At 50.4% G+C, this 19,717-nt stretch overlaps 8 protein-coding genes across 8 annotated transcripts; 3 read left to right on the forward strand and 5 right to left on the reverse strand.

Annotated features, from left to right (window-relative positions):
* Window positions 1–19: 19 nt before the first annotated feature.
* Window positions 20–1,771, reverse strand: VC83_06223 (uncharacterized protein). Its single transcript, XM_024469826.1, has 5 exons — window positions 1,366–1,771; window positions 977–1,306; window positions 648–923; window positions 462–598; window positions 20–413 (listed from the first exon to the last, which is right to left on the reverse strand). Exons 1-5 carry the CDS (start codon window positions 1,372–1,374, stop codon window positions 179–181), a joined length of 987 nt encoding a protein of 328 aa, XP_024324089.1. The 5' UTR covers window positions 1,375–1,771; the 3' UTR covers window positions 20–178.
* Window positions 1,772–1,984: 213 nt separating this feature from the next.
* VC83_06224 (uncharacterized protein) lies at window positions 1,985–3,424 on the forward strand. Its single transcript, XM_024469827.1, has 6 exons — window positions 1,985–2,312; window positions 2,622–2,678; window positions 2,733–2,835; window positions 2,885–3,075; window positions 3,127–3,194; window positions 3,241–3,424. Exons 1-6 carry the CDS (start codon window positions 2,227–2,229, stop codon window positions 3,291–3,293), a joined length of 558 nt encoding a protein of 185 aa, XP_024324088.1. The 5' UTR covers window positions 1,985–2,226; the 3' UTR covers window positions 3,294–3,424.
* A 228-nt stretch (window positions 3,425–3,652) lies between these two features.
* Window positions 3,653–6,275, reverse strand: SAC6 (fimbrin). The gene is made up of 5 exons (XM_024469828.1): window positions 5,854–6,275; window positions 5,576–5,786; window positions 4,834–5,522; window positions 3,800–4,782; window positions 3,653–3,749 (listed from the first exon to the last, which is right to left on the reverse strand). Exons 1-5 carry the CDS (start codon window positions 5,874–5,876, stop codon window positions 3,718–3,720), a joined length of 1,938 nt encoding a protein of 645 aa, XP_024324087.1. The 5' UTR covers window positions 5,877–6,275; the 3' UTR covers window positions 3,653–3,717.
* A 184-nt stretch (window positions 6,276–6,459) lies between these two features.
* Window positions 6,460–9,337, reverse strand: VC83_06226 (uncharacterized protein). The gene is made up of 3 exons (XM_024469829.1): window positions 8,362–9,337; window positions 8,019–8,313; window positions 6,460–7,963 (listed from the first exon to the last, which is right to left on the reverse strand). The coding sequence occupies exons 1-3, from the start codon at window positions 8,531–8,533 to the stop codon at window positions 6,559–6,561; spliced, it is 1,872 nt and encodes a 623-aa protein (XP_024324086.1). The 5' UTR covers window positions 8,534–9,337; the 3' UTR covers window positions 6,460–6,558.
* Window positions 9,338–9,389: 52 nt separating this feature from the next.
* On the forward strand, window positions 9,390–11,261 carry HIS7 (Histidine biosynthesis bifunctional protein hisB). The gene is made up of 2 exons (XM_024469830.1): window positions 9,390–9,670; window positions 9,732–11,261. Exons 1-2 carry the CDS (start codon window positions 9,548–9,550, stop codon window positions 11,235–11,237), a joined length of 1,629 nt encoding a protein of 542 aa, XP_024324085.1. The 5' UTR covers window positions 9,390–9,547; the 3' UTR covers window positions 11,238–11,261.
* Window positions 11,262–12,513, reverse strand: DCD1 (Deoxycytidine monophosphate (dCMP) deaminase). The gene is made up of 2 exons (XM_024469831.1): window positions 11,439–12,513; window positions 11,262–11,390 (listed from the first exon to the last, which is right to left on the reverse strand). Exons 1-2 carry the CDS (start codon window positions 12,393–12,395, stop codon window positions 11,346–11,348), a joined length of 1,002 nt encoding a protein of 333 aa, XP_024324084.1. The 5' UTR covers window positions 12,396–12,513; the 3' UTR covers window positions 11,262–11,345.
* A 198-nt stretch (window positions 12,514–12,711) lies between these two features.
* On the forward strand, window positions 12,712–15,291 carry ATG7 (Autophagy- protein 7 (Autophagy- E1-like activating enzyme atg7)). Its single transcript, XM_024469832.1, has 3 exons — window positions 12,712–13,062; window positions 13,120–13,228; window positions 13,286–15,291. The coding sequence occupies exons 1-3, from the start codon at window positions 12,866–12,868 to the stop codon at window positions 15,110–15,112; spliced, it is 2,133 nt and encodes a 710-aa protein (XP_024324083.1). The 5' UTR covers window positions 12,712–12,865; the 3' UTR covers window positions 15,113–15,291.
* A 408-nt stretch (window positions 15,292–15,699) lies between these two features.
* Window positions 15,700–19,612, reverse strand: VC83_06230 (uncharacterized protein; the record flags this gene model as incomplete). The annotated part of the gene is made up of 4 exons (XM_024469833.1): window positions 15,700–15,887; window positions 15,945–18,213; window positions 18,262–18,528; window positions 18,575–19,612. The coding sequence occupies 4 exons, from the start codon at window positions 19,610–19,612 to the stop codon at window positions 15,700–15,702; spliced, it is 3,762 nt and encodes a 1,253-aa protein (XP_024324259.1).
* Window positions 19,613–19,717: the final 105 nt, after the last annotated feature.

A 19,717-nucleotide genomic window follows, 5' to 3' on the forward strand; every position in this document is an offset into this window, starting at 1 on the left:
TGTTTCTCTACCAAAACAGTACATATAATCTGTTCTATTACTGTATATAGTTCTATATCAAATATGGCTTTGTACAAGTCATCTATAAAATCCCGTCGTCTATTTGTATACCGCTTTCTATGTGACGAATGACCACCACCAGCAGCTTCACGATGCCACCACAACCCCCCCCAACCATTCAGATATCTGAAACATCAGTGTTCAGACCTACCAAGAAGTCTCTCGTCATCTCGAAGCTGAGCCAGCTACTCGCCATACTGGGCGCAACCTTGAGTAGATTCGGGACGATGCCCTTGTATAATCCCTTGACGCCCTCCTGTACGATAATTACCTTCACGGCGTCGAATACCCCGTTGTACTGATAGCCCATCCCCGACATGGTGTTGATCTGGAAGCGTCGCCGTAGGACATCGCTGGTAAAGATTAGGATTTCCACAAGAAGGAGTCAATGCTGAACTTACAATGGGTATGTGCACGTCTGTGCAATGGCCCCCGAGATTGCGCCTGCGGCAAGCTTGCGTACGGCGCTGGGGTTTTTATCACCCTCTGGTGTAAAGCGTTCCCGTACAAGTTCATAAGTCATAAAATTCAAGCCGACCTGCAGCTAGTCAATAACGGGGCTTGAGAGTTTTGAAGCTTGAACTTACATAGGGTGCAACACCGGCAACAGTGGGTACGATGCCTCGGTATAGAGCAAGAATGCCACCTTCGGTCTTATACATCATAACCATAGTGCTCCACATCCCAGGCAACTTGGATTTGTGAACATTGCTAAGCGCGGCGAATGAAGCTGACTGAATCGAAAGGCGGGTGCGGACAATATCAAGTGGGTATGTAAAGAAAACAGATGTGATTCCAGCGGCTCCTCCGCATATTAATCGCCTGAACGATGAGAGGTCGGCACCTGGTGTTGGCTCGAAGAACTATTCGCCAGTTAGTGAGTCGCGAGTAGCAGTCAATAGGAGGACATCCGTACCTTCTTGTAGAAGTTGTAGCTACCAAACTGCACGGCAGAATACGGCACTATACGGACACAGTTTGTTCCGTTGCCCCTCATAAACCCCTTCCATCCTTCCTCACGCCAAATCCTAGCCAATGACTTCGTGACCGACTGTGTGTATTCTTGACGACCAGCACCCTGGATTTGGTATAAGATCTTGAGTCTCTCTAGCGGCGAGACAACAGTTCGAGAGACGGCACCTGCAACACCTCCAGCGCAGAACGCAGCGGTTACCGGTTGCGAAAAGAAATCTTGCATCTGTAGGACCATGAGGCTCGGTTTGGGCTTTAACGCCCTCTCTGCTGGCTGTTGCGGTTGACGTTAGCAGGGATTCCGTAGCAGGGCTGAGAGCATGAGGAACATACGTCTGACATCTCGTGGCGATTGGTTAAGCAATCACTCCACGGGTCGTAGTTCGAGCAGCACTGCTGGGTTTCCAAAACATTAATCCCAGGTTGCAGGGTGGCCAATGGTTTCGGCGTGGATCTGAAAGCGTCGGGCCCTCGTAAAATTTCCGATGATCCTGGGTCGAAGGGTGGTTTTTGAAGGGTCTAGATGCTGGGCCATCCAGAGTGGCACGGCGAAAGTAGACGTTATTTAGCAAGGCTGATGAGCCTGTGGTGTTCTAGGTCGAGCTTCGTGAGTGGTTTACAGTAAGGTATAGTCGAAGTCAGTCGCATCGCAGAAGCTTAGAGTGGAGAGGGTGTGATTTGGCGTGGGTGGAGATACTCTGGACTGAAGCAAGTAATACCATCTGTCCACGGCTAGAAGAGGCTGAGGAAGTCAACAATGCCGACGACCGGATTATCTTCGTAACAAGGTGCATCCGAGCCGTCCTGTTGCCAACGACGGAAAGTCACGTGGCTGCCTGCCAACTCTGGCTCTTTGATGCCTGAGGCGACAAATTTCAGCTGCAAACGGATAGTGCATGGGGCGGCACCGCCTCGTTATCCATAGCTTACTTGTGTTATCGTCCGTCAACATACCGAATCCCTCCTTCCAACGCATCATTCCCCATAATCGTCATAAGCTCCTACGAGCGCATATTGCAATCCAACCTCAATAAACGACACAACTTCGACTGCTAAATTTAAATTGGGAGGTTCTATTTGGGTGCTCACTGGGAGCTTGCATTGGCTCTTGGCCCGCTCTAACCCTTCCGAACAAAATACTCACTCAGCCAGCAACGGCCACCTCGGATCACTCAACCATCGAGATCCATCAACATGTCTCGTGGCGGCGGAACAACCCTCTACGTGACAGGCTTCGGCCACGGAACCAGGGCTAGAGACCTTGCGTACGAGTTCGAACGGTACGTCTACCAACAAAAGTCGAAAACTCGATGATCAGCCTCGAGTCCGATGATCCCCTGCCTCGTCCTCAACCCTCCCTCGAGACTTCGCTGTCAGCTTCCTCACGTCCTGCCTCCGCTCAACCCTATCTTCCCATTCCTCCGATCGAGCAGTCGCATCACGGCACAGGAGTGGTCCCCATACTGGCCTTCCGCACGGGAAGGCGTCCATACCGCGACAGCTTTGGCCTTTACAAGCTCCTACTCATTTATTGGACTCATCAACATCTGTCCCTTGCGAAATTCCAGTACTGACAAGGCATATTACAGCTATGGGCGTCTCGTCCGGTGTGACATTCCAGCTCCTCGAACTGCAGCAAGCCGCCTGTGAGTATCTAGTCTCTCATTCTGTACGCACTTCTAATATGGTTGACACAAAAGCAGGTTTGCCTTTGTCGAGTATGAGAGTCGCCGTGATGCCGATGACGCTTATCATGGGCTGCACAATAAGCGCATTGGACGGGATGATTTACTGAAGATTGAGGCAAGCATACCTCCTGACCCAGAGTACCTCATGACTAACGTTATACTAGTGGGCCCGTACTCCACCTTCTGCTTCCTGGCGCTTTGATACTGGCAGGGATCGTGAGCGTGCTCCAGGTGGACGTCGCTCCCCTCGCCGCCGCTCTCCGTCCCCTCGCCGTGGCCGCGACTACTCTCCTAACAAGGATGATAGGCGTGATTATGACCGCCGTGGGGATAGATCCCGCAGCCCTGATGATAGGTTCGTATTTGTTACCAATGGCCAATAATAACTGCTAATAATTGTGTCTAGGGATAGAGAGATGAAGGATGAACGTGATGACATCCGTGAGAATGGCACTAACGGTAACGACAGAAATGGTAATTTCCATCATACAAGCGCATCGTTTCATGGCTAACTTCTCAGCGGCCACAGAGTCTCCTCCCCCAGTCCACGATGATCTGGACACTGCAGAGTAATTACTGGTGGTTTCCTAAACAGTCTGTATTCGGTGCCAGAGAATAAGTGGTGGCGCTTTTCTCAAAATGGTTCTATAGCATATGGTTTAACTCAAATTCGTAATACAATGCAAATTATGAATAATCCCAACTATTGCTTGCCAAGACCCGTCGTCTATGAACCTTGCTGGTGATCATGCCTCGTATTGGCCAATAGCATATATAACATAGTGAGATATCACAGAAGCAATCGATAACTACTTTATGGGAATCTTACTATGGGATACGGCAGAGGATAGGAAGAGTTTCAGGACGATGCTATTTTCGAAAATGGCAAATCTTGGAGCAAGCACAGGTTGAAAATATTCTTTTTAATGAAACTGTTTATTGCAAGTAGGCTCGAGAGCATAAAATATTTGACTATAATATGCTTGGTGGTAAGAATTTACATTTTGTCGTGCGTTGCCATCAAGGAACCTAGAGGAAATTAGTATATCGCATAGTAGAGAAGAAGGAATATTGCTTACCAATGAATGTAACAACCAATCTGCTGCGGATCTGGCAAATATCCTCGGGAACCAACCAGATGGTAGCCCCAAGCTTTCTTGCGATACTGATGCTCAGCTTGGCGTTCAGGTACGCTTCATCCTCGGTGCGGCCAGATGTAACCAAATCATAGTCGACGTAGCTGCTCTTCATCCCGTTCAGAACATCAAGCAAGAAAGTACCAGTGCCAATGGAAGAATCCTTGAACGAACGAATGGCGGAGCTCTTTCCACCCTTGCGAGACATATCGTTGGCCCACTTGACCATCTCTGCGTCAGTGATCTCACGCTTGCCCATGCGCTGTGCCAGGTCAGACAGAGTCTCGGAAATATCCTTCCGCATCAGTTGCCACACAAGTCCGAGTGTAAGGGTTTTTTGTCCGTCTGTGATATCTGCGCCCTGGATCCCGACCAGCGAAAACCTGTTCTGTTTACCCAACTCGATTGCGTAGTTTGTGTTCTCCACGGCCTTGAATCGCGAGATCTCGGCCCCAGAGGCTGGAGCGTTGTTCACGTGCTTCCAGTTCACGGAACCCTTGATAACCTTGTCATACGCCTGCAGGAGAACAGTGCCGTCTCGTAGATCATCGAAGAGGGAGTTGACAGATGGGTTGACATCCAGACTGTTAAGCCAGAGAGTGAAAACTCTTGCCTCGCGCTCTCCTTCCGCATCGAAATCGTCGACTTGCAGCTTCTCCTCCTCAGTAATGGGGTCCAATGCTGGGTGAGTGTTAAAGAGATTAGCGACGAATGCGAGATTGAGCTTCGGGTTTCCAGCAACAAGAGATGTCGGGCTAAGGAATTTGCGGCACTCCAATCTGTCGGCATTTTGCAGCACTTCTTCTGCGCGCTGCAGCAGGTCCCGTGTTTGGAGCGGTGAGCGGCTGCATGTCTCTGGTGCGATCTGGTTGAGGAGGACAGTGTAGTTCTCACCATCCTTAATGTCGGTCGAAAAGTTGGTTACCCTGATCAGCGTTAAACCTAACCAACTGTATCCATGGAGATGGGACGCCTACCTTCTTGGCCAGTTGGCTGCCTTCAGGTGGTAATTGAACCACCTCAAGAGAATCTGCTCGGGGGCCAGGCGCAGGAACTGCTCAAGGGTCTCATCTTCCTCAAGTAGTCTGTACAATTCCGGGTGTAGCTTGATATCGATTTTCCCAAGCAGACCTCTCCGAATAACCTGCCAGATCAATCCCAGGATCAGATGCTCGCGGACTTCAATGATATCTCCGCTACCAATGTTGACAACCGAACAACCAATGCCCTTTGCCGACTCGATAACAATGTTGTTGTTCTCCGTCATGTGGAACGCATTCAATGTCTTGATCTTCTTTCCTGACCTGTTGAGTACTCGCTCATCGATAGTATCGGGGACACTGTCGTTAATCAACTTGGCAAGCACCAATCCATCCTTACATTTATCAAACATCTCGAATGTGTCCGTAGGGAAGGGTAGCAGATGTCCCACGTCCGGGTCGCCAACAAGGACAGCATTGATATGCCTGGTGAATTCGGTTCGCTCATCCTCATTGATGGTGTGTGTAACGTTTGCAGACGAGCCCTGGACCTGGATACGACCGCTGGCGCTCGGCTTCGACGCATGCCCCATAGTAGGCTTCTGCGATGAGGGTGGTGCTGGGCGCGATGGTCCCGTTGACATTCGCTTTTGCGCCGGAGACGATTCGCGCAATTTGGAAACCAACTTTGCTCGAGTTAGCAACTAAATGGGCCATGGTAGTATGTATGAATGCTTACGCCGACATAATCTTCCAGCTCAACTCTCCGCGACGAGTCAAGCTCGACCTCCTTCAGGGCCTGCCTCACGACGTCGTACGGCTGCCTCTCGCTCTGTTGGGTGGCTTTGATCGCCGTTCCCTCGTCAATGTAACCTTTGTCATCCTCATCTAACTTGCGGAAAGCATCTTGGAGCCCAAAGATCTCATCTTGCTGGAACTCCGGGAACTTCCTGTAATGAATTCCGTCAGTCAGGCGCAAACAAAGGACAGCAAAGCGGGGCAATCGGGTGAACGAACCGCTGGAGCTTGATGACATTCATGGCGAGTAATCCGGGGATGCTTCTCGCACCGGACGTTGGATCTAGATTGGTGTTCGGTCGCTGGGATGGAAGTTATGCCAGTAGTTGCGAATCGGACTTTGGGTAAGCGTCGTCAGTGCTCGAGGCGGCGTGGAACTTCGATTCGCGTCGTATGGAGGGGTACTCTTGGTTGGGCTTTGCGGGATATATGGCTTCCTTTCAGCTTCGAGTATCGTGACGTCGTTCAAGAACAACACTCGAACAGTTAACGCTTTAAGGGAGCGTATATAAAGAATTGTTTTGTGAATTGATTACTGCCTGGCGATTTCTTCGCTGCCTAGGAAACTACTCGCTGGGGAAGAGAGGGGCTGAGGGGTTACGGGCGTCACTGAAACCCAGCCACATTAACCAAGCCACAACCACGCTGTGGCTATACGCGCGCACGGGCGTGGATTCACATTTTTAAAACCTCACAACGCCAAATAAACGATTACGTCGGCGCTAGTGCGTCACCTTGACCTTGAGGGCAATGAGCACTTCTACTTGGGCTTCTGTCAGCACCTATACTTATAAATACTCAAAATTAATGGTCATCACTGTTGAACAAGCATTTCAGTTAATTTTATTTTTTATTATACAGTAATCTATAAATGACCCCAGTATTAGCTAACTAAACCCTCCCTACGAAAACTATTCCTCCCAACTAGAGCTCCCTGAAATCACTTGGACGGCTTCTCTTCTGTCGTCCCTGGTGTCGGTGAGGGTTGACGGGGTTCCTGAAATATGCATTGTCCTCCTCATTTGGCAAGTTCCCTGCAAAAATCGTCTTCTGTTGATTTGGAAATTCACCTGGTTGAACTGATGGCATATTCGGCCTTGAATTATTGTAACCCCCTCCACTCCCCATACCACCCCCATATCCGCCACCGTACGGTCCATTCATGTTAGGCATGTTCATGTTCATGCCGGAAAATCCGCCGTTCATCGGGAAGCCGTTCATGGCCATCATCGGGTTCATCATCGGGTTCATCATCGGGTTCATCATTCCGTACGCACTCATCATATTCATATTTATGTTGCCCATTCCCATGCCCATACCGTACGCATTCCCAAACTGTTGTGACATGTCGAAGGGTGCGTTTGGAAATCCTTGCATGGGGTTCATGCCATTCATCATGGCCTGTTGTTGCATTCCTGCCTGCCTTTGCGCTTCCTGCTGTTGCATCGCCTTAGGGCCCTTTGGTATCCTGGGATTCTCAAGGGGATCCTCTGCAGGGCGTTTCTTAGAGTCGGATCCAGTAGGGTTAACTACCTGTGACTTCTCTGCCGGCTTTTCTGAATCTGAAGGCTTTGGGGATGAAACAACAGCAGGAGATCCGGGTTTTGGCGACGCGGATCCGGTCTTGTTGGCAGTTGGCTCGGTTGAGGCTTGTTCTGATGCGGATTCGGGATTGCTAGGACTCTTTGGGGCCTCTTTTATTTTTTCTTTCTCTTCAACATAATCCTTGATGAGCTTAGACACCTCTTCGTCAGGTTTTAAGTTGTCAATAAGGACTTCTTCTGTTTGACAACCAGGGCATTTGAAATCGCTCTCAATGAGTGCGTTAGTTATGCAATCATTGCAATACGTCTTCTCACAACAAGGCGTCTTCATTGGGTCTATGAACATGCGTTTGTCGATTGGGCACTCTAATCCTCTGTCTTGCAACTCCTTGTTACCTGATGCAGCTGCTTGTTGCGCCGCAGCAGACGACTTCGTCTTTGCCTGAAACTGCTCCCAAGAAGCCTTGTCCGGCTCTGCAACTACAAACTCGCCTTCGGCGTTAACCATGACGCCGGACAGAGCTTTCACATCATCCGCCATCCCGTCGCCTGTGAGGGCGACTGGCTTCTCGACTGTCCTCAGCATCGACCTAGGAATTCCTGTGGTTCGCTTAACTCGTGGTTTGTTGTCAAAGTTCGGATCGTCATTCGTTGGGCATACTTGAATCCAGTGTCCCTTCTCTCCACATCGATAGCATACGTACCCCGTAGGCGGCTCGTGATCTGGGACGTTGGGGGGTGGTCCTCCTTTTTTGTTGCCACCAGAACGGGCGATCGGTGTTTGGCTGTAGAAGGTTAGTACTGGGCGATTGTTTTTGGAGATAGGGGATAAAAACTTACTTCGCCATCTCGTCCTGTTGCGCGGACCACTGCTCGTTCTGTGCTTGAAACATGGCAGCCATACGTTCCTCCTCAGACATTGCATCGTTCATTTTGGGAGCAAAGTTGGAGCTCACGGCTGCCTTTGAGGTGGATTTAGCAGTAGGCATCTCTTTCCTGGACGAATTCTTTGCATTAACTGGCATCTTTCCCGACATGTAGCGAGCCGCCTTGCCCGCTCCAGCCTTTATGGGTGGTAAGCGGCGGGCGATGATCGAGGTGGACCTCGGAATTATTGTGGTGTCATCAGTATACTCTATTGTACTGTTAGTAAAGAAATATTCTACGTCTGTTTGGCACATACCTTCGTTTCCATCTTCGTTATATATTTTGAGATCAAATTCTGTTCCATCTCCCAGGCCACCTTTTATAATAATATCACGTTTCAGCTCGAACACAGAGATTCCGGTGCCGTCAAATTCGACCCGGGTGGGCTCCTTTTGCGACTTGAACTTGAAGAAAACGGAAGAAGTCATCGTGGCAATATTTTAACCACGTCAATGTTGGTGAACTCCAGCCTTTGGGCAGTCAGCCAGGAGGTACTGGAGAAGGGATGAAATATTTCGTGGACTGTTGGTATCGTTTTCTGTCGTACTTGGTTTTCGACTCCGTATATATGGTGTGATGGTCTCCCTCAACTGTCGCACGATTTGGTGGCAAACGACACCCAGTTTTCAGTAGACGCAACAGGCTTGAGCCAGGTAATGCGACCGTACAAAGCCAAGGTTATTTTTTATCTTTGTTTTCGTACTGAGATATGGGGAATCAAGTTCTGGTTTCAATAGCTCAAAAAATCTGGAAAGAGAGCAGAAAAACACGACGAAAAATGTACAAATGGCAGCGATGAAGCCGCAAAAATAGTTGAACAACAAGTAACCGCCCGTAACAGCCTCAGCAGTTGACCAATCCCAACAACCTCAAGCTACATCCACAGTATCAGCAGGCCACCTTGGTCTATTTCGATGCCAAATGTATCCACAGCGAGCCTGATGATATCTCTTCTGAAATCAATTTATCTCTTCTGAAATCAATTTGTATCCTAAGATGTCTGTGGGTTAATCTTTGTGCACCTGGAGGAAGGATCGAGGATTGAGTTCGCTGATGGATTTGGATGTGAATCGCGTCTGGATACAGGCTGGATCGAGTTATCAAGAAACAGAGATCGCTCAAGTCAACCGCTAGCGCTCAAGGCGAAGATGATGATTAAGTTGTCGAATAGTTCGGATGGAAAAGTTCGATGATGAAGGTTGAAGAGTGAGGTTGGCAAACGAACTGGGTGAAGTATGAACACGAGCAAGTGGCGGAGTTAGACCGCTTACTAATAAGCGCTAGCGCAAATAAAGCTAGACTCTTTCCATATGGCATTCTGCACGTTGTAGTCCGTGCGTCTATGACACGGAGACGACAGGCGGGTATGGCTATAAAGGATAGAGTGGCCGTTGTTCAGTCATTCAGCTGGTTTGACAACGCCGCCGCGCAAGAAAGTTACCATGCCTACCGTGCATTTGTTAGATTATGTTGCGGGTAATATTCGCAGCTTAGTCAACGCCATAGAAAAAGTTGGCTATACCGTCGAATGGGTCAAGTCTCCCGAAGATGTTGAAAAAGCCGATGTAAGTCATTCTGGAGCTATTTGCGGGGTTCAAATGGTTCTGGTATTGATATCTATCATAGAGACTAATCCTCCCCGGCGTTGGCCATTTCGGCCATTGTCTAAACCAACTATCCTCCGCTGGATACCTCCCCGCGATACGGAAGCACGTCCAGACTGGCAAGCCATTTATGGGCATATGCGTTGGGCTCCAAGTACTGTTTGAGGGCTCCTCGGAAGCCCCAGAAGTCGCTGGACTCGGTATAATTAAAGCCACCCTTGATAGGTTTGACGATACCACAAAGTCAGTCCCACACATCGGGTGGAACAGCGCCGCGTCCGACAAGGAGTTTTTCGGCCTGCGATCCGACTCAAAATACTACTATGTCCACTCATACAAGGTGCCGTATGTAAAGGGCCAGCTAGAGGATCAAGGTTGGTCTGTTGCGACGGTGCGATATGGAGACGAGGAGTTTGTGGGTGCGGTGATGAAAGACAACGCCCTCATTACACAATTCCACCCAGAAAAGAGTGGTATGGCGGGGTTGAGAGTACTCAAGGCCTTTTTGGACGGAGATGCAACCTCTTCTACCAGTGGTGTCCATACCAGCGCCCCTGTGACCGAGGGTTTGACAAAGCGAGTTATTGCTTGCTTGGATGTCAGGGCCAATGACAGCGGCGATCTGGTCGTCACCAAAGGTGACCAGTATGATGTTCGCGAGAAGGGTAGTGGGGGAGATGTGCGCAACTTGGGGAAGCCTGTTCAGATGGCCAAGAAATACTACGAGCAAGGAGCTGATGAGGTTACGTTCCTTAACATTACAAGCTTCAGGGACTGCCCGGTTGCCGATCTTCCCATGCTTGAGGTTCTTAGGCAGACATCTAAAACTGTCTTCGTTCCTTTGACTATTGGAGGAGGGATCAGAGACACAGTGGATACCGATGGCACCAAAGTGTCCGCCTTGCAAATTGCAACCATGTACTTCAAGAGTGGTGCAGACAAGGTCTCTATAGGATCGGATGCTGTTACCGCAGCCGAGGAATACTATGCGGCTGGGAAGAAGCTTTCTGGCAAAACAGCGATTGAGCAGATCTCCAAGGCATACGGAAACCAGGCTGTAGTTGTCAGCGTGGACCCAAAGCGCATATACGTTTCCAACCCAGAAGAGACGACCCACTCGGTCATCAAAACATCGACACCGGGACCCAACGGAGAAGGATACTGCTGGTACGCTTGCACTATCAAGGGAGGACGGGAGACGAGAGACACGGATGTTATTCAGTTGACCCAGGCGGTTGAGGCCATGGGCACTGGCGAGATCCTGCTTAACTGCATTGACAAGGACGGCACTAACAGCGGGTTTGACCTTGAGCTTATTGACCACGTCAAGAGCGCCATAACGATCCCAGTTATCGCGTCAAGTGGCGCTGGAAACCCAGGCCACTTTACGGAGGTATTCTCAAAGACAAAGACTGATGCTGCACTGGGAGCTGGTATTTTCCACAGGGGAGAGTATACTGTGACACAGGTCAAGGATGAGTTGATTGATAAGGGGTTTATGATCAGGCAATTTGAAGACCAGATATAGAAGTATCGAATTGAAAATCAATATTATCCATTTCCATAAGTCCTGCGCCATGACTTCCACCATAATGCACAAAGTAAACTAGCTAAGTGTTCTTGTCTGCCCTGCGCATCAAGCAATGGCTTGCTTCTCAAGATGGACTAGACCATTCGGCGGCTAAGTACTCAGTTAGTTTGGAGTTGATAACCAGAGATTGACACTTACGGGCGAAAACTGTCGTAGCTGTACTCCAGCCTCCCTGAAGACGGCCGCTGTTTGACCATCCATGCTATACCCCTGACTATAAACAACCTCGCTGATTCCAACCTGGGCTATTTTGATGCTGCATGTCAAACAGGGACATGTATCACAGTACAATATAGCGCCTTCGCGGATCCTCTCCCTCCCTGCCTCCAACAACGCATTCTCCTCGGCATGGATGCACAAACACGTCGACAAGCCGACACCAGATCCTTGGGCGTCATTGCACCTAGGGCATCCACCCTCACCACAGTTCTTGAGTCCTCGAGGCGTGCCGTTGTAGCCAGTGCTTATGACGCGCTTCTCTCTCACCAAGACACACCCAACCCTGCGTTTCATGCAGTTACTCCTCTGAGCCGCGAGGGATGCGAGCTGCATGAAGTATTGGTCCCAGCTAGGCCTCAGGCGGTCTTTATTTGTCAAGTCTAGTTTCCCTAGAGTGGCATAGAGATGTGCCAAGTCTGACGATGTGTTCAGAAGGCGGATTGTCGCCCGTGAAATGAGTGGAAGCAAGCCACCATTTGAGTTAAACAGGTGATCATCTGACCTCAAAACAAAATCTTCCAGAGAGAGATCATCATCCGAGTGAGGAGATGAAGTAGAAGAGATCAATCGCTTTTGAAAACGCTTCCAGCGAACATTTACAGGTGCATCAACGCTGATGAGAATGAAAAAGGGTCGGCGGACAAGAATGTCTAGGACGGCCTCGCAGTAAATGTCGGTTGTCACCCAACGGCGCTGCCATTGTGTAGTCACAAAGTTAACCAACTCATCTATGGTATGGAAGGTGTGCTTGTCGTCCGTCAAAGGCTCGTTTGCTAAGTGTTGCAGGCGCAAACGAGTGAATCCATGGTGCTCAATCAGATATTGGGCAACGGTCCTCTTCCCCGAACAAATGCCACCACAGAGACCAACAAACATTTCGTCGCTTTGAAAACAAATACAAGAAATCGACTGTGGCAGAATAACAGCTTAGAACTTCAAAGGAATGTTCAAGGCAATCTGATATTATAACCTTTGCTTCAATGCACAACAGGCTTGGAGCTTTGTTGTCGGACAAAAGAAACTCCGTAAGGAGAGACAAGGCTGAGGCTTGGCGTGCTTGTGCCTGTGGAGGTGGGTACATTCGTGCATGTACCGTGCCCTATTATTGGATGATCAGCAGGTACCTCAGCACGGTTCTGGCCTCTCCGCCTGATTACTCGACGACTCGGCGATAAGCTGCCTCCCCGCACTATGGTTATATCTTATCGACAGCTCTACCTACAGAGGGTCTTTGACTCCAGCATATCCCAACATACTTTCAACACCACCTTACCTATTCCTCTTTCATACTTCTTCTTCCAGATATCAAAGCCTTTAAGGCTGGGGCGACACGTCCGATCAACACCATGGCGCTTCAATACGCCCCGTTCCAGTCCGAGATCGAACTTCCCTTCTACTCAGCTCTCGCAAACCTCAAGATCGACCATGACCGTCTCGACGTGTCGGCTCGCCAGGTTCTGGGGTTGTACGGAGCACCTATTCATCTCTCATCTCGAACAAACTGTCAGATGCAGATACTGGGAAATGCGTTGAGCAGCTCATCGTAAGTTAAGAACTGTGAGACTTCGTGACGATTATATTTATTAACCGCTTTCCAAAGGGTTCCTGCCGGCTTGGTTCGCGCTGAAGGCATCATTAGAAATGTCAATACCATCGAGGAATTTAAGAATGCTGACAAGAACGCCATCATCAACACTGCGGGAAAGCAGGTATGCTACTCTTATGCAGCCCCTTGAACTCACAAGGCAGGACGTTAACTCAATCAGATTTGGGATGCGATACAAGACGGCACCATTTACTCCCTGCCATCTCTACTCTCCTCTTTCACCATATTGTCGTTTGCGGACCTAAAGAAATACCGGTTTACGACCTGGTCTGGATTCCCAGCTCTCCACTCAGACCCAGTTTGGACACAGTCTGCACCGATAGAGCGACTCGGCGGGCGCGAGACGACAGCCCTTGTCGACGAGGTTGGCACGTGGAGATACAGCGTTGATCCAAGAGAGCACGGCTTCTTTTTGGCCAAAAAGGTGTACAACTCCGACAAACCGCAAGCTGACCTGGAGGCGGAAACCAAACCGGACGAGCGCACCTCCATCGATGACGAAACGGGTTATAACTGGAAAATTGGGTCTCTCCATGCATTTGAGACGGGATTCTTCCGGGACGTGGATGCTAAAGATCAGTATATTTCGTTCGCAGATCCATCCACGTACCCACAGAACCCTGGGTGGATGTTACGAAACCTCTTGGTCTTGGTTAGGCAACGTTACAAGCTCGACAACGTCCGCATCTTGTGCTACAGGGATGTCCAATCTAAGAGGGACGAAGCACGGAGCATCATACTCAACCTCAGCTCAACATCTCCAGCTGAGAAAGACGAAACTGCCTCGCCGGTAGTAGCTAAGATGCCCAAAGTAACTGGATGGGAGCGAAACAGCCACGGCAAGTTATCATCCAGATTGACAGACCTGTCCCAGTACATGGACCCACGACTGCTTGCGGATCAATCTGTCGACCTCAACCTGAAGCTCATGAAATGGCGCATTGCGCCGAACCTAAACCTCACAAAAATCAGCCAAACGAAGTGTCTCCTCATCGGAGCCGGCACACTCGGCAGCTACGTATCACGGAACTTGCTGGGCTGGGGTGTGCGCAAAATCACCTTCGTGGATAACGGAACCGTCTCATTCTCAAATCCTGTCCGCCAACCTCTATTCACCTACCAAGACTGCCTGGGAGGAGGAGGAAAGAAGGCAGAACTCGCCGCAAAGGCTCTGCAGGACATATACCCTGGAGTAGACAGCACTGGGCACGTCATCTCGGTCCCCATGCTCGGACACCCTGTTACAGACGAGGCCAAGGCACAGCGCGATTTTGAGACTCTGAAAAAGCTTATCGACGAGCACGATGCCATATTTTTACTAATGGACACTCGTGAGAGTCGATGGCTTCCAACGTTGATGGGAAAGGCCACTGGAAAGATCGTAATGAATGCCGCTCTTGGCTTCGACACATACGTCGTCATGAGGCACGGTATGACACCCCCCGACGGAGCCCAAGCAGCTCTCGGCTGCTACTTCTGCAACGATGTCGTTGCTCCCGCAGATTCAGTAAAGGACCAGACTCTCGACCAACAATGCACAGTCACGCGTCCAGGGATAGCAGCAATAGCATCAGCACAGCTCGTTGAGCTTCTAGCGTCCATCCTACAGCACCCCCTCGGTGGCCTTGCTCCCGCCCCTAAGCCGGTGCAGCCCTCAGGATCAGGCCCAGTTTCGTACGAGCGTGACCCACCAGAACACCCACTGGGCATCGTACCCCACCAGATCCGAGGCTTCCTCGCGAGCTGGCAGAACATGCTTATCAGCGGGCAATCATACGACTGCTGCTCAGCATGCTCCTCCAAAGTCGTGGATGCGTATGAGAAGGACGGATGGGACTTTGTAAAGAAGGCACTGGCGGAGAGGGACTACATCACCGAGCTGAGCGGGTTGGCTGAGGTGCAGCGGGCGGCTGAGGCGGCGGGTGGGGATATTGATTGGGATAGTGAGGGGGAAGGCGAGGAGGAGGGTGAAGGAGAACTTCTATGATATTGCCAAATACCCAAGGCTTACATGAAATAACGTCTTTGCGAGCAGTTTGGTTTGGGAATGGGAAAGCTAGATGGAATTCCTCTCGATACTTATGTATTTGCAACTGGATGGTGTAAGGCGCAGAAGGAGGGAGGTATATTCTGCATATGGGAGACAGGGTTGGCTATGTTCTCACGTATAGCTATGTTGTACTTGTTTTATTATCAACAGTAGCAATTGAATTTGAACACTTATATATGAGAGATTCTCGAGAATCCTATAACGATTGTAGTGGTGCAAGATGCTGTATATGCGAGAATTCTAGCCAAAATAAATCCCATAAATGCCACAATCCAATCCAACAGGGTGGTCGTTGCGGCCTATTTCCAACTCCCCGAGAGCGCAGCGGCGCAACGTGCATTGGTCAACAGACCAGAGGTATCTAGTAAGAAAGATCATTCGCTCATATTTCATGATATGCTGCAAAATCAGCGATGGAAGCCCCTATGCCAATGAAGGAGACATGGTTAGGCTTCCAATATATAGTAACACATCCACCTACCATCCAAGCTGAGAGCTTGGGTCATTTCATTCCGTCGTGGAGATCAAATGAGGACCCATTCACTGCCTCTCTTGAGGAATTTGTCCAGTAGCATGCCAATATCTGTCACGACGAATCTGCAGATATAGAATCCGAAGAACTCCGCAGCGTGGCGAGTGCTCAGTTCCAAACCGACTTGTGTTTTATCTGCATGTTTAAGGCCGGGATCCTCGACCTGACGAGCGATTTGGTCTAAATATAGTTAGTAAGGGGTTATGGCAGGTATAACTGTGTGGGTGTTAAACATACCAAGGACTTGAGCTGCATCGAATAGCTTTGCTAATGCGCTCATATAGTTGGCATTCGGGCCCGTAAAGTGAACCTGGGATATATCCCTCTTCGCGAATCGGGTACTGCCCGAGGTCGTCATGGGAAGAGAACTTATAGTATGTCCTTCCTTTGGAGTCTCTGTTACTGCGGTGCGTCCGCCGTAATTATTCAGCGCCACCCCAGAACTCTTGGACCGCAATCGGCGCCACGAGAACGAAGATTGCTTCCCGGTCCCGGACGATGTTTTGGAGGTGGTGGTAGTTGCCTCTGCTTCGGTTGAGGTCGACGAGGCATCCTTAAATAGCATGCCTGAGCCCTGTACACCGACATCATTACCAAGCTTTCGTACTAGAATGGCCCGAGCTTGCTCAAGGACGTCTTCAAAAGCCTGCATCTCATCGAGCACCGCATCCGCATCAAAGGTATCAACCTGAGCGAGTTTCTGCAAAGCTGCCGTTAGGAGATCACAGCATGATATCTTCTCCTCAAGCCCCTTGATTTTAACTCCCTTGACACGCCAGACATCCCTTGGTACGAAAAGTTTGGTAGAGAGGTATCCACCACGAGTATGGACCAAGGTTTGATAGAAAGCGCGCATTAGCCAGAAAGGCCGTAGGAGATGTTCAGTCGGACATGGCTCCAAGGGTATCGGCCCACCTGTGTGGCCGCTTTTAGGCAAGCTTGGACTTTCTGGAGAGTGCATATCATTATCGAATAGGTACAGGCCGCCGGTGGGAGCACCATTCGGAGCACCATTTATCTTGTCTCGGAAAGCCACTGCAATGGGTGTTGGCAGTGCTGGCATCGCCGGCAGTCTGTTTGGATCTCCCCTCGTGGCTGAAATGGTGCCAAACTGAGCCGTCATTGGCGTATTCGGTGACACCTCGGGGCCATCGTCCACGTGAGATACCGAAGGATTTCGACTCTTCAGGTTCTTGAGACTGGAGGAAGAGAAGTTCTTCCGGATTCCTGATCTGGACTGCGCTCGTCCAGGAGAACCAGAACAAGGAATAGAGCAGGCATTATCGTCCAAATTAAAGCTTTGCGTAAGTGTAGGCGTCGGCGGAGACGCAACGTCTGCTAGGAAAGGAGATGAGGTTTGGCGAGCCCAGAATCCGGTGTTGCTCGCGGATTGCGGTATCGGAGGTGGTGGCATTTCCATTTTCGGTAGCGAAAACCCTCCTGCAGGCTCTAAAGGGACTTCCGGAGGTGGTGCTTTTGGTGTGGTAATTGTGGTGGTATCGATCTTCAATTGCTTGGGATTTTGTCCCGACAGGCGTCTGCCCCTCACGGCATGAGAATTAGTTGCGGGTTCGGGCGCCTGCATTTGCAATGGTCGTGAGAATTGCGGAGCACTAGACGTAGGAGGAAGCGGGGGAGCTTGGCCAGGGGGAGGGTAAACTGGCGGCGGTGTTTTCGATTGAAAAACGGGTAATTTGGGGATAGGGGTAGTCTCCGTAATGGTAGACATGGTAGTTCCACTAGTGGTGGGATTTGACCCGAGAGAACTGTGCCAGGTGCGTCCAGAAAACCCACTCGAGTCAGATTCTCGAGGCAATGCCGACTTGGACTGGAGACCGAACTCAAACTCATCCATAACGTAGCCTCTGGTCATCTCCTCAAGCATACGCTCTTCTTCCTCTGATTCGCCGTCATAGTAGTCCTCCTGGCCGGTCTGGTCTTGTGCCATGCGCTCCCTCTCTCGATCTCTGGCCATGTGAACAGCGGTCTCCCTTTCTGTTTGCCTGACCCTTTCCCTAGCCATCTCAACCCTCATTCGCATACTTGCGACTCCATTATCATACTCAGCAGTGCTTCTCATGGGAGGGAGGTTTTCCACAGGCTCGAAACCGTCGTCATATGCTGCTTCCACTGCAGCATCTAAGGCAGCATCAAATTCTGCCTCGGTTGCTCCGCTAGCAGCTCGTATATGTTTCCTTCTCATGCCCAGTGACGACGTCCTTGAATGTACGGACGAAGCCCCGGAACCACCAGATTCATCAATAGTATCCAGCCAGGAAATGGAATCGGTGCTTATTTCCCTCGCATGACTGTTTTCATTCGATTCAGTCGATGGACGATAGGGCTTTGAGTGGTCTTCTTCCGTTGGTAGCATATCCATTGGAGAGGTTGGGGGTCTTGGGGAGAGTGGTGGCACCATCATTGATTGGCGCTCCATTGGGGGGGGCAGAGCTGTTTGTGAGCCGAGGAGGCCTTGGCCGATCGGAGACCTTGCAGGGGCAGATCTCTGGTAACGATCAGTACTTTGGCCTCGAGGTTCATTCTGGAAACTTACATCAAAGGTCTGCGGCACAAGTGAGTCCCTTCGTCGGGGGTGTTGTATAGGTGGCTGCTCAGCAGGGAAAGGTTCAAGGGCAAAGGTGTCTTGGTTAACTATTGTCGTCATAGTTGCCATTCCTACCGTTGCTCCGTCATCATCTATGGGGGGAGATAGATCATCTGTGTATTCAATGCTTTCGGGTCTGGCAGGTAAGGCTTTGTCATCCTCATTGTAGGGAGCAAGCTTCACCAGCTCTGTTATCCGACTGGTGTAGGTATTTCGCTATATTTGGTTAGTAATATTCGATCGAGCGGGAAATCCAACCTACAATAGCCTCCAGCTTCCTTCTATCTTCATCCCCGGAGCTCCTCATCATCACTTGTTGTAGTAAATCGCATGCCTCTGAATACGCCTGCATGGCACCCTCGAAATTCATTGCATTATCAAGCACCACCGCCGTATTCGCTTTCTGAAGCGCCTTTGAAAGCATGGCTTTTTGCGATGGCTGCCTCGACGAGCGATCTTTGTTTTTCTCCGAGGATATGGTCCCTGAGCTCCCTTTCGTGGCGTGCGACCGGTTTCGCGAATGTCCCCTACTGCGGCTACGGTCCCCTCCCTGCCGCGGCTTCTGGACAGGGCTGGCACTAGATTTGGTGTATCCTGGTGGGAGCGAAGACGAAGGGATTATGGGAGACCGATTCATTGAATGGTTTCTCGTTGAGCCAAGGGTATTTAGATGCTCCCACGAATCGCCAAAGTAGTCAGGCGCCGCAGACCGCACCGCGGCGGACAGTAACCCTGCAGTTGATGGCGAGATAGTTGTTCCCGTTTGTGGGGACTGATCGCGATCGTTGCTACCAGGGCGATATGTGGGGAGCGTTATTATGGGAGGTAGGGTCGGTGGGAGATTTGAGCCGTCTCGTCCTCGCAACGGAAGCCGCTGAGGAGAGCTTTCCGACTTTGGCGCCCCGTATCTGCTTCCTTTGGAGAAAGTATCAATTTTGCTGGTTCCGGAGGCCGACCCCAGCGCGCGCGAGGAGCTGTTTGACCTCACATGCGCCGTGGAACCTTTGCTAGAGGTTGTAGACTGCGACCAGCGATTCAGGTTTCCAACCCCGTCCCTGACACTCCCAAGACTGTCTGATCGCCTATGCGTAGCTATCTGGCGTCTTCGAGCCTCCGGCGATATTGGAGCTAGCTCCGGAAAGTTCGCAATATTCTTCCCATTTGCGCTAACTGGCGGGCGTGAATTCGATCGTCCTTGACGGTCGGCTTCTGACTGAAGAACAGGAGCATCAGTGGAATATGGCATATTCGCCTGGCGTTGGATTCGGTAGGATCGGTCGTCCGTGGCGGCCGCCTGCATTGTGGTTTCGAGTCTCGAGAGTGTAGGCTAAAACTAGGGGTACGGTATCGAAAAGGCGCAAGCATGAATTGTTTCAACTTCAACGTTCGAAGGTCGGGAAGGCGC

This window comes from Pseudogymnoascus destructans (genome assembly GCF_001641265.1).
Source record: "Pseudogymnoascus destructans isolate 20631-21 unplaced genomic scaffold scaffold_10, whole genome shotgun sequence".
NCBI lineage: Eukaryota > Fungi > Ascomycota > Leotiomycetes > Thelebolales > Thelebolaceae > Pseudogymnoascus > Pseudogymnoascus destructans.

What these genes read in the sequence shown, in the direction of transcription:
- VC83_06224 (XM_024469827.1), top strand. Translation starts at nt 2,227, where the DNA reads ATGTCTCGTGGCGGCGGAACAACCCTCTACGTGACAGGCTTCGGCCAC. An exon ending in CTTGCGTACGAGTTCGAACG is followed by an intron (nt 2,313 to 2,621) that starts GTACGTCTACCA and finishes GGCATATTACAG; the next exon opens with CTATGGGCGTCTCGTCCGGT. An exon ending in CGAACTGCAGCAAGCCGCCT is followed by an intron (nt 2,679 to 2,732) that starts GTGAGTATCTAG and finishes TTGACACAAAAG; the next exon opens with CAGGTTTGCCTTTGTCGAGT.
- SAC6 (XM_024469828.1), bottom strand. Translation starts at nt 5,876, where the DNA reads ATGAATGTCATCAAGCTCCAGCG. An exon ending in AATGTCATCAAGCTCCAGCG is followed by an intron (nt 5,787 to 5,853) that starts GTTCGTTCACCC and finishes AATTCATTACAG; the next exon opens with GAAGTTCCCGGAGTTCCAGC. An exon ending in ATTGGTTGTTACATTCATTG is followed by an intron (nt 3,750 to 3,799) that starts GTAAGCAATATT and finishes AATTTCCTCTAG; the next exon opens with GTTCCTTGATGGCAACGCAC.
- DCD1 (XM_024469831.1), bottom strand. Translation starts at nt 12,395, where the DNA reads ATGTTTGTTGGTCTCTGTGGTGGCATTTGTTCGGGGAAGAGGACCGTT. An exon ending in AGCTACGACAGTTTTCGCCC is followed by an intron (nt 11,391 to 11,438) that starts GTAAGTGTCAAT and finishes CTGAGTACTTAG; the next exon opens with CCGCCGAATGGTCTAGTCCA.
- ATG7 (XM_024469832.1), top strand. Translation starts at nt 12,866, where the DNA reads ATGGCGCTTCAATACGCCCCGTTCCAGTCCGAGATCGAACTTCCCTTC. An exon ending in AATGCGTTGAGCAGCTCATC is followed by an intron (nt 13,063 to 13,119) that starts GTAAGTTAAGAA and finishes CGCTTTCCAAAG; the next exon opens with GGTTCCTGCCGGCTTGGTTC. An exon ending in TCAACACTGCGGGAAAGCAG is followed by an intron (nt 13,229 to 13,285) that starts GTATGCTACTCT and finishes TAACTCAATCAG; the next exon opens with ATTTGGGATGCGATACAAGA.
- VC83_06226 (XM_024469829.1), bottom strand. Translation starts at nt 8,533, where the DNA reads ATGACTTCTTCCGTTTTCTTCAAGTTCAAGTCGCAAAAGGAGCCCACC. An exon ending in TAACGAAGATGGAAACGAAG is followed by an intron (nt 8,314 to 8,361) that starts GTATGTGCCAAA and finishes ACAGTACAATAG; the next exon opens with AGTATACTGATGACACCACA. An exon ending in CAACAGGACGAGATGGCGAA is followed by an intron (nt 7,964 to 8,018) that starts GTAAGTTTTTAT and finishes AACCTTCTACAG; the next exon opens with CCAAACACCGATCGCCCGTT.
- VC83_06223 (XM_024469826.1), bottom strand. An exon ending in GCTACAACTTCTACAAGAAG is followed by an intron (nt 924 to 976) that starts GTACGGATGTCC and finishes ACTGGCGAATAG; the next exon opens with TTCTTCGAGCCAACACCAGG. An exon ending in TTGCCGGTGTTGCACCCTAT is followed by an intron (nt 599 to 647) that starts GTAAGTTCAAGC and finishes GACTAGCTGCAG; the next exon opens with GTCGGCTTGAATTTTATGAC.
- HIS7 (XM_024469830.1), top strand. Translation starts at nt 9,548, where the DNA reads ATGCCTACCGTGCATTTGTTAGATTATGTTGCGGGTAATATTCGCAGC. An exon ending in AAGATGTTGAAAAAGCCGAT is followed by an intron (nt 9,671 to 9,731) that starts GTAAGTCATTCT and finishes TATCTATCATAG; the next exon opens with AGACTAATCCTCCCCGGCGT.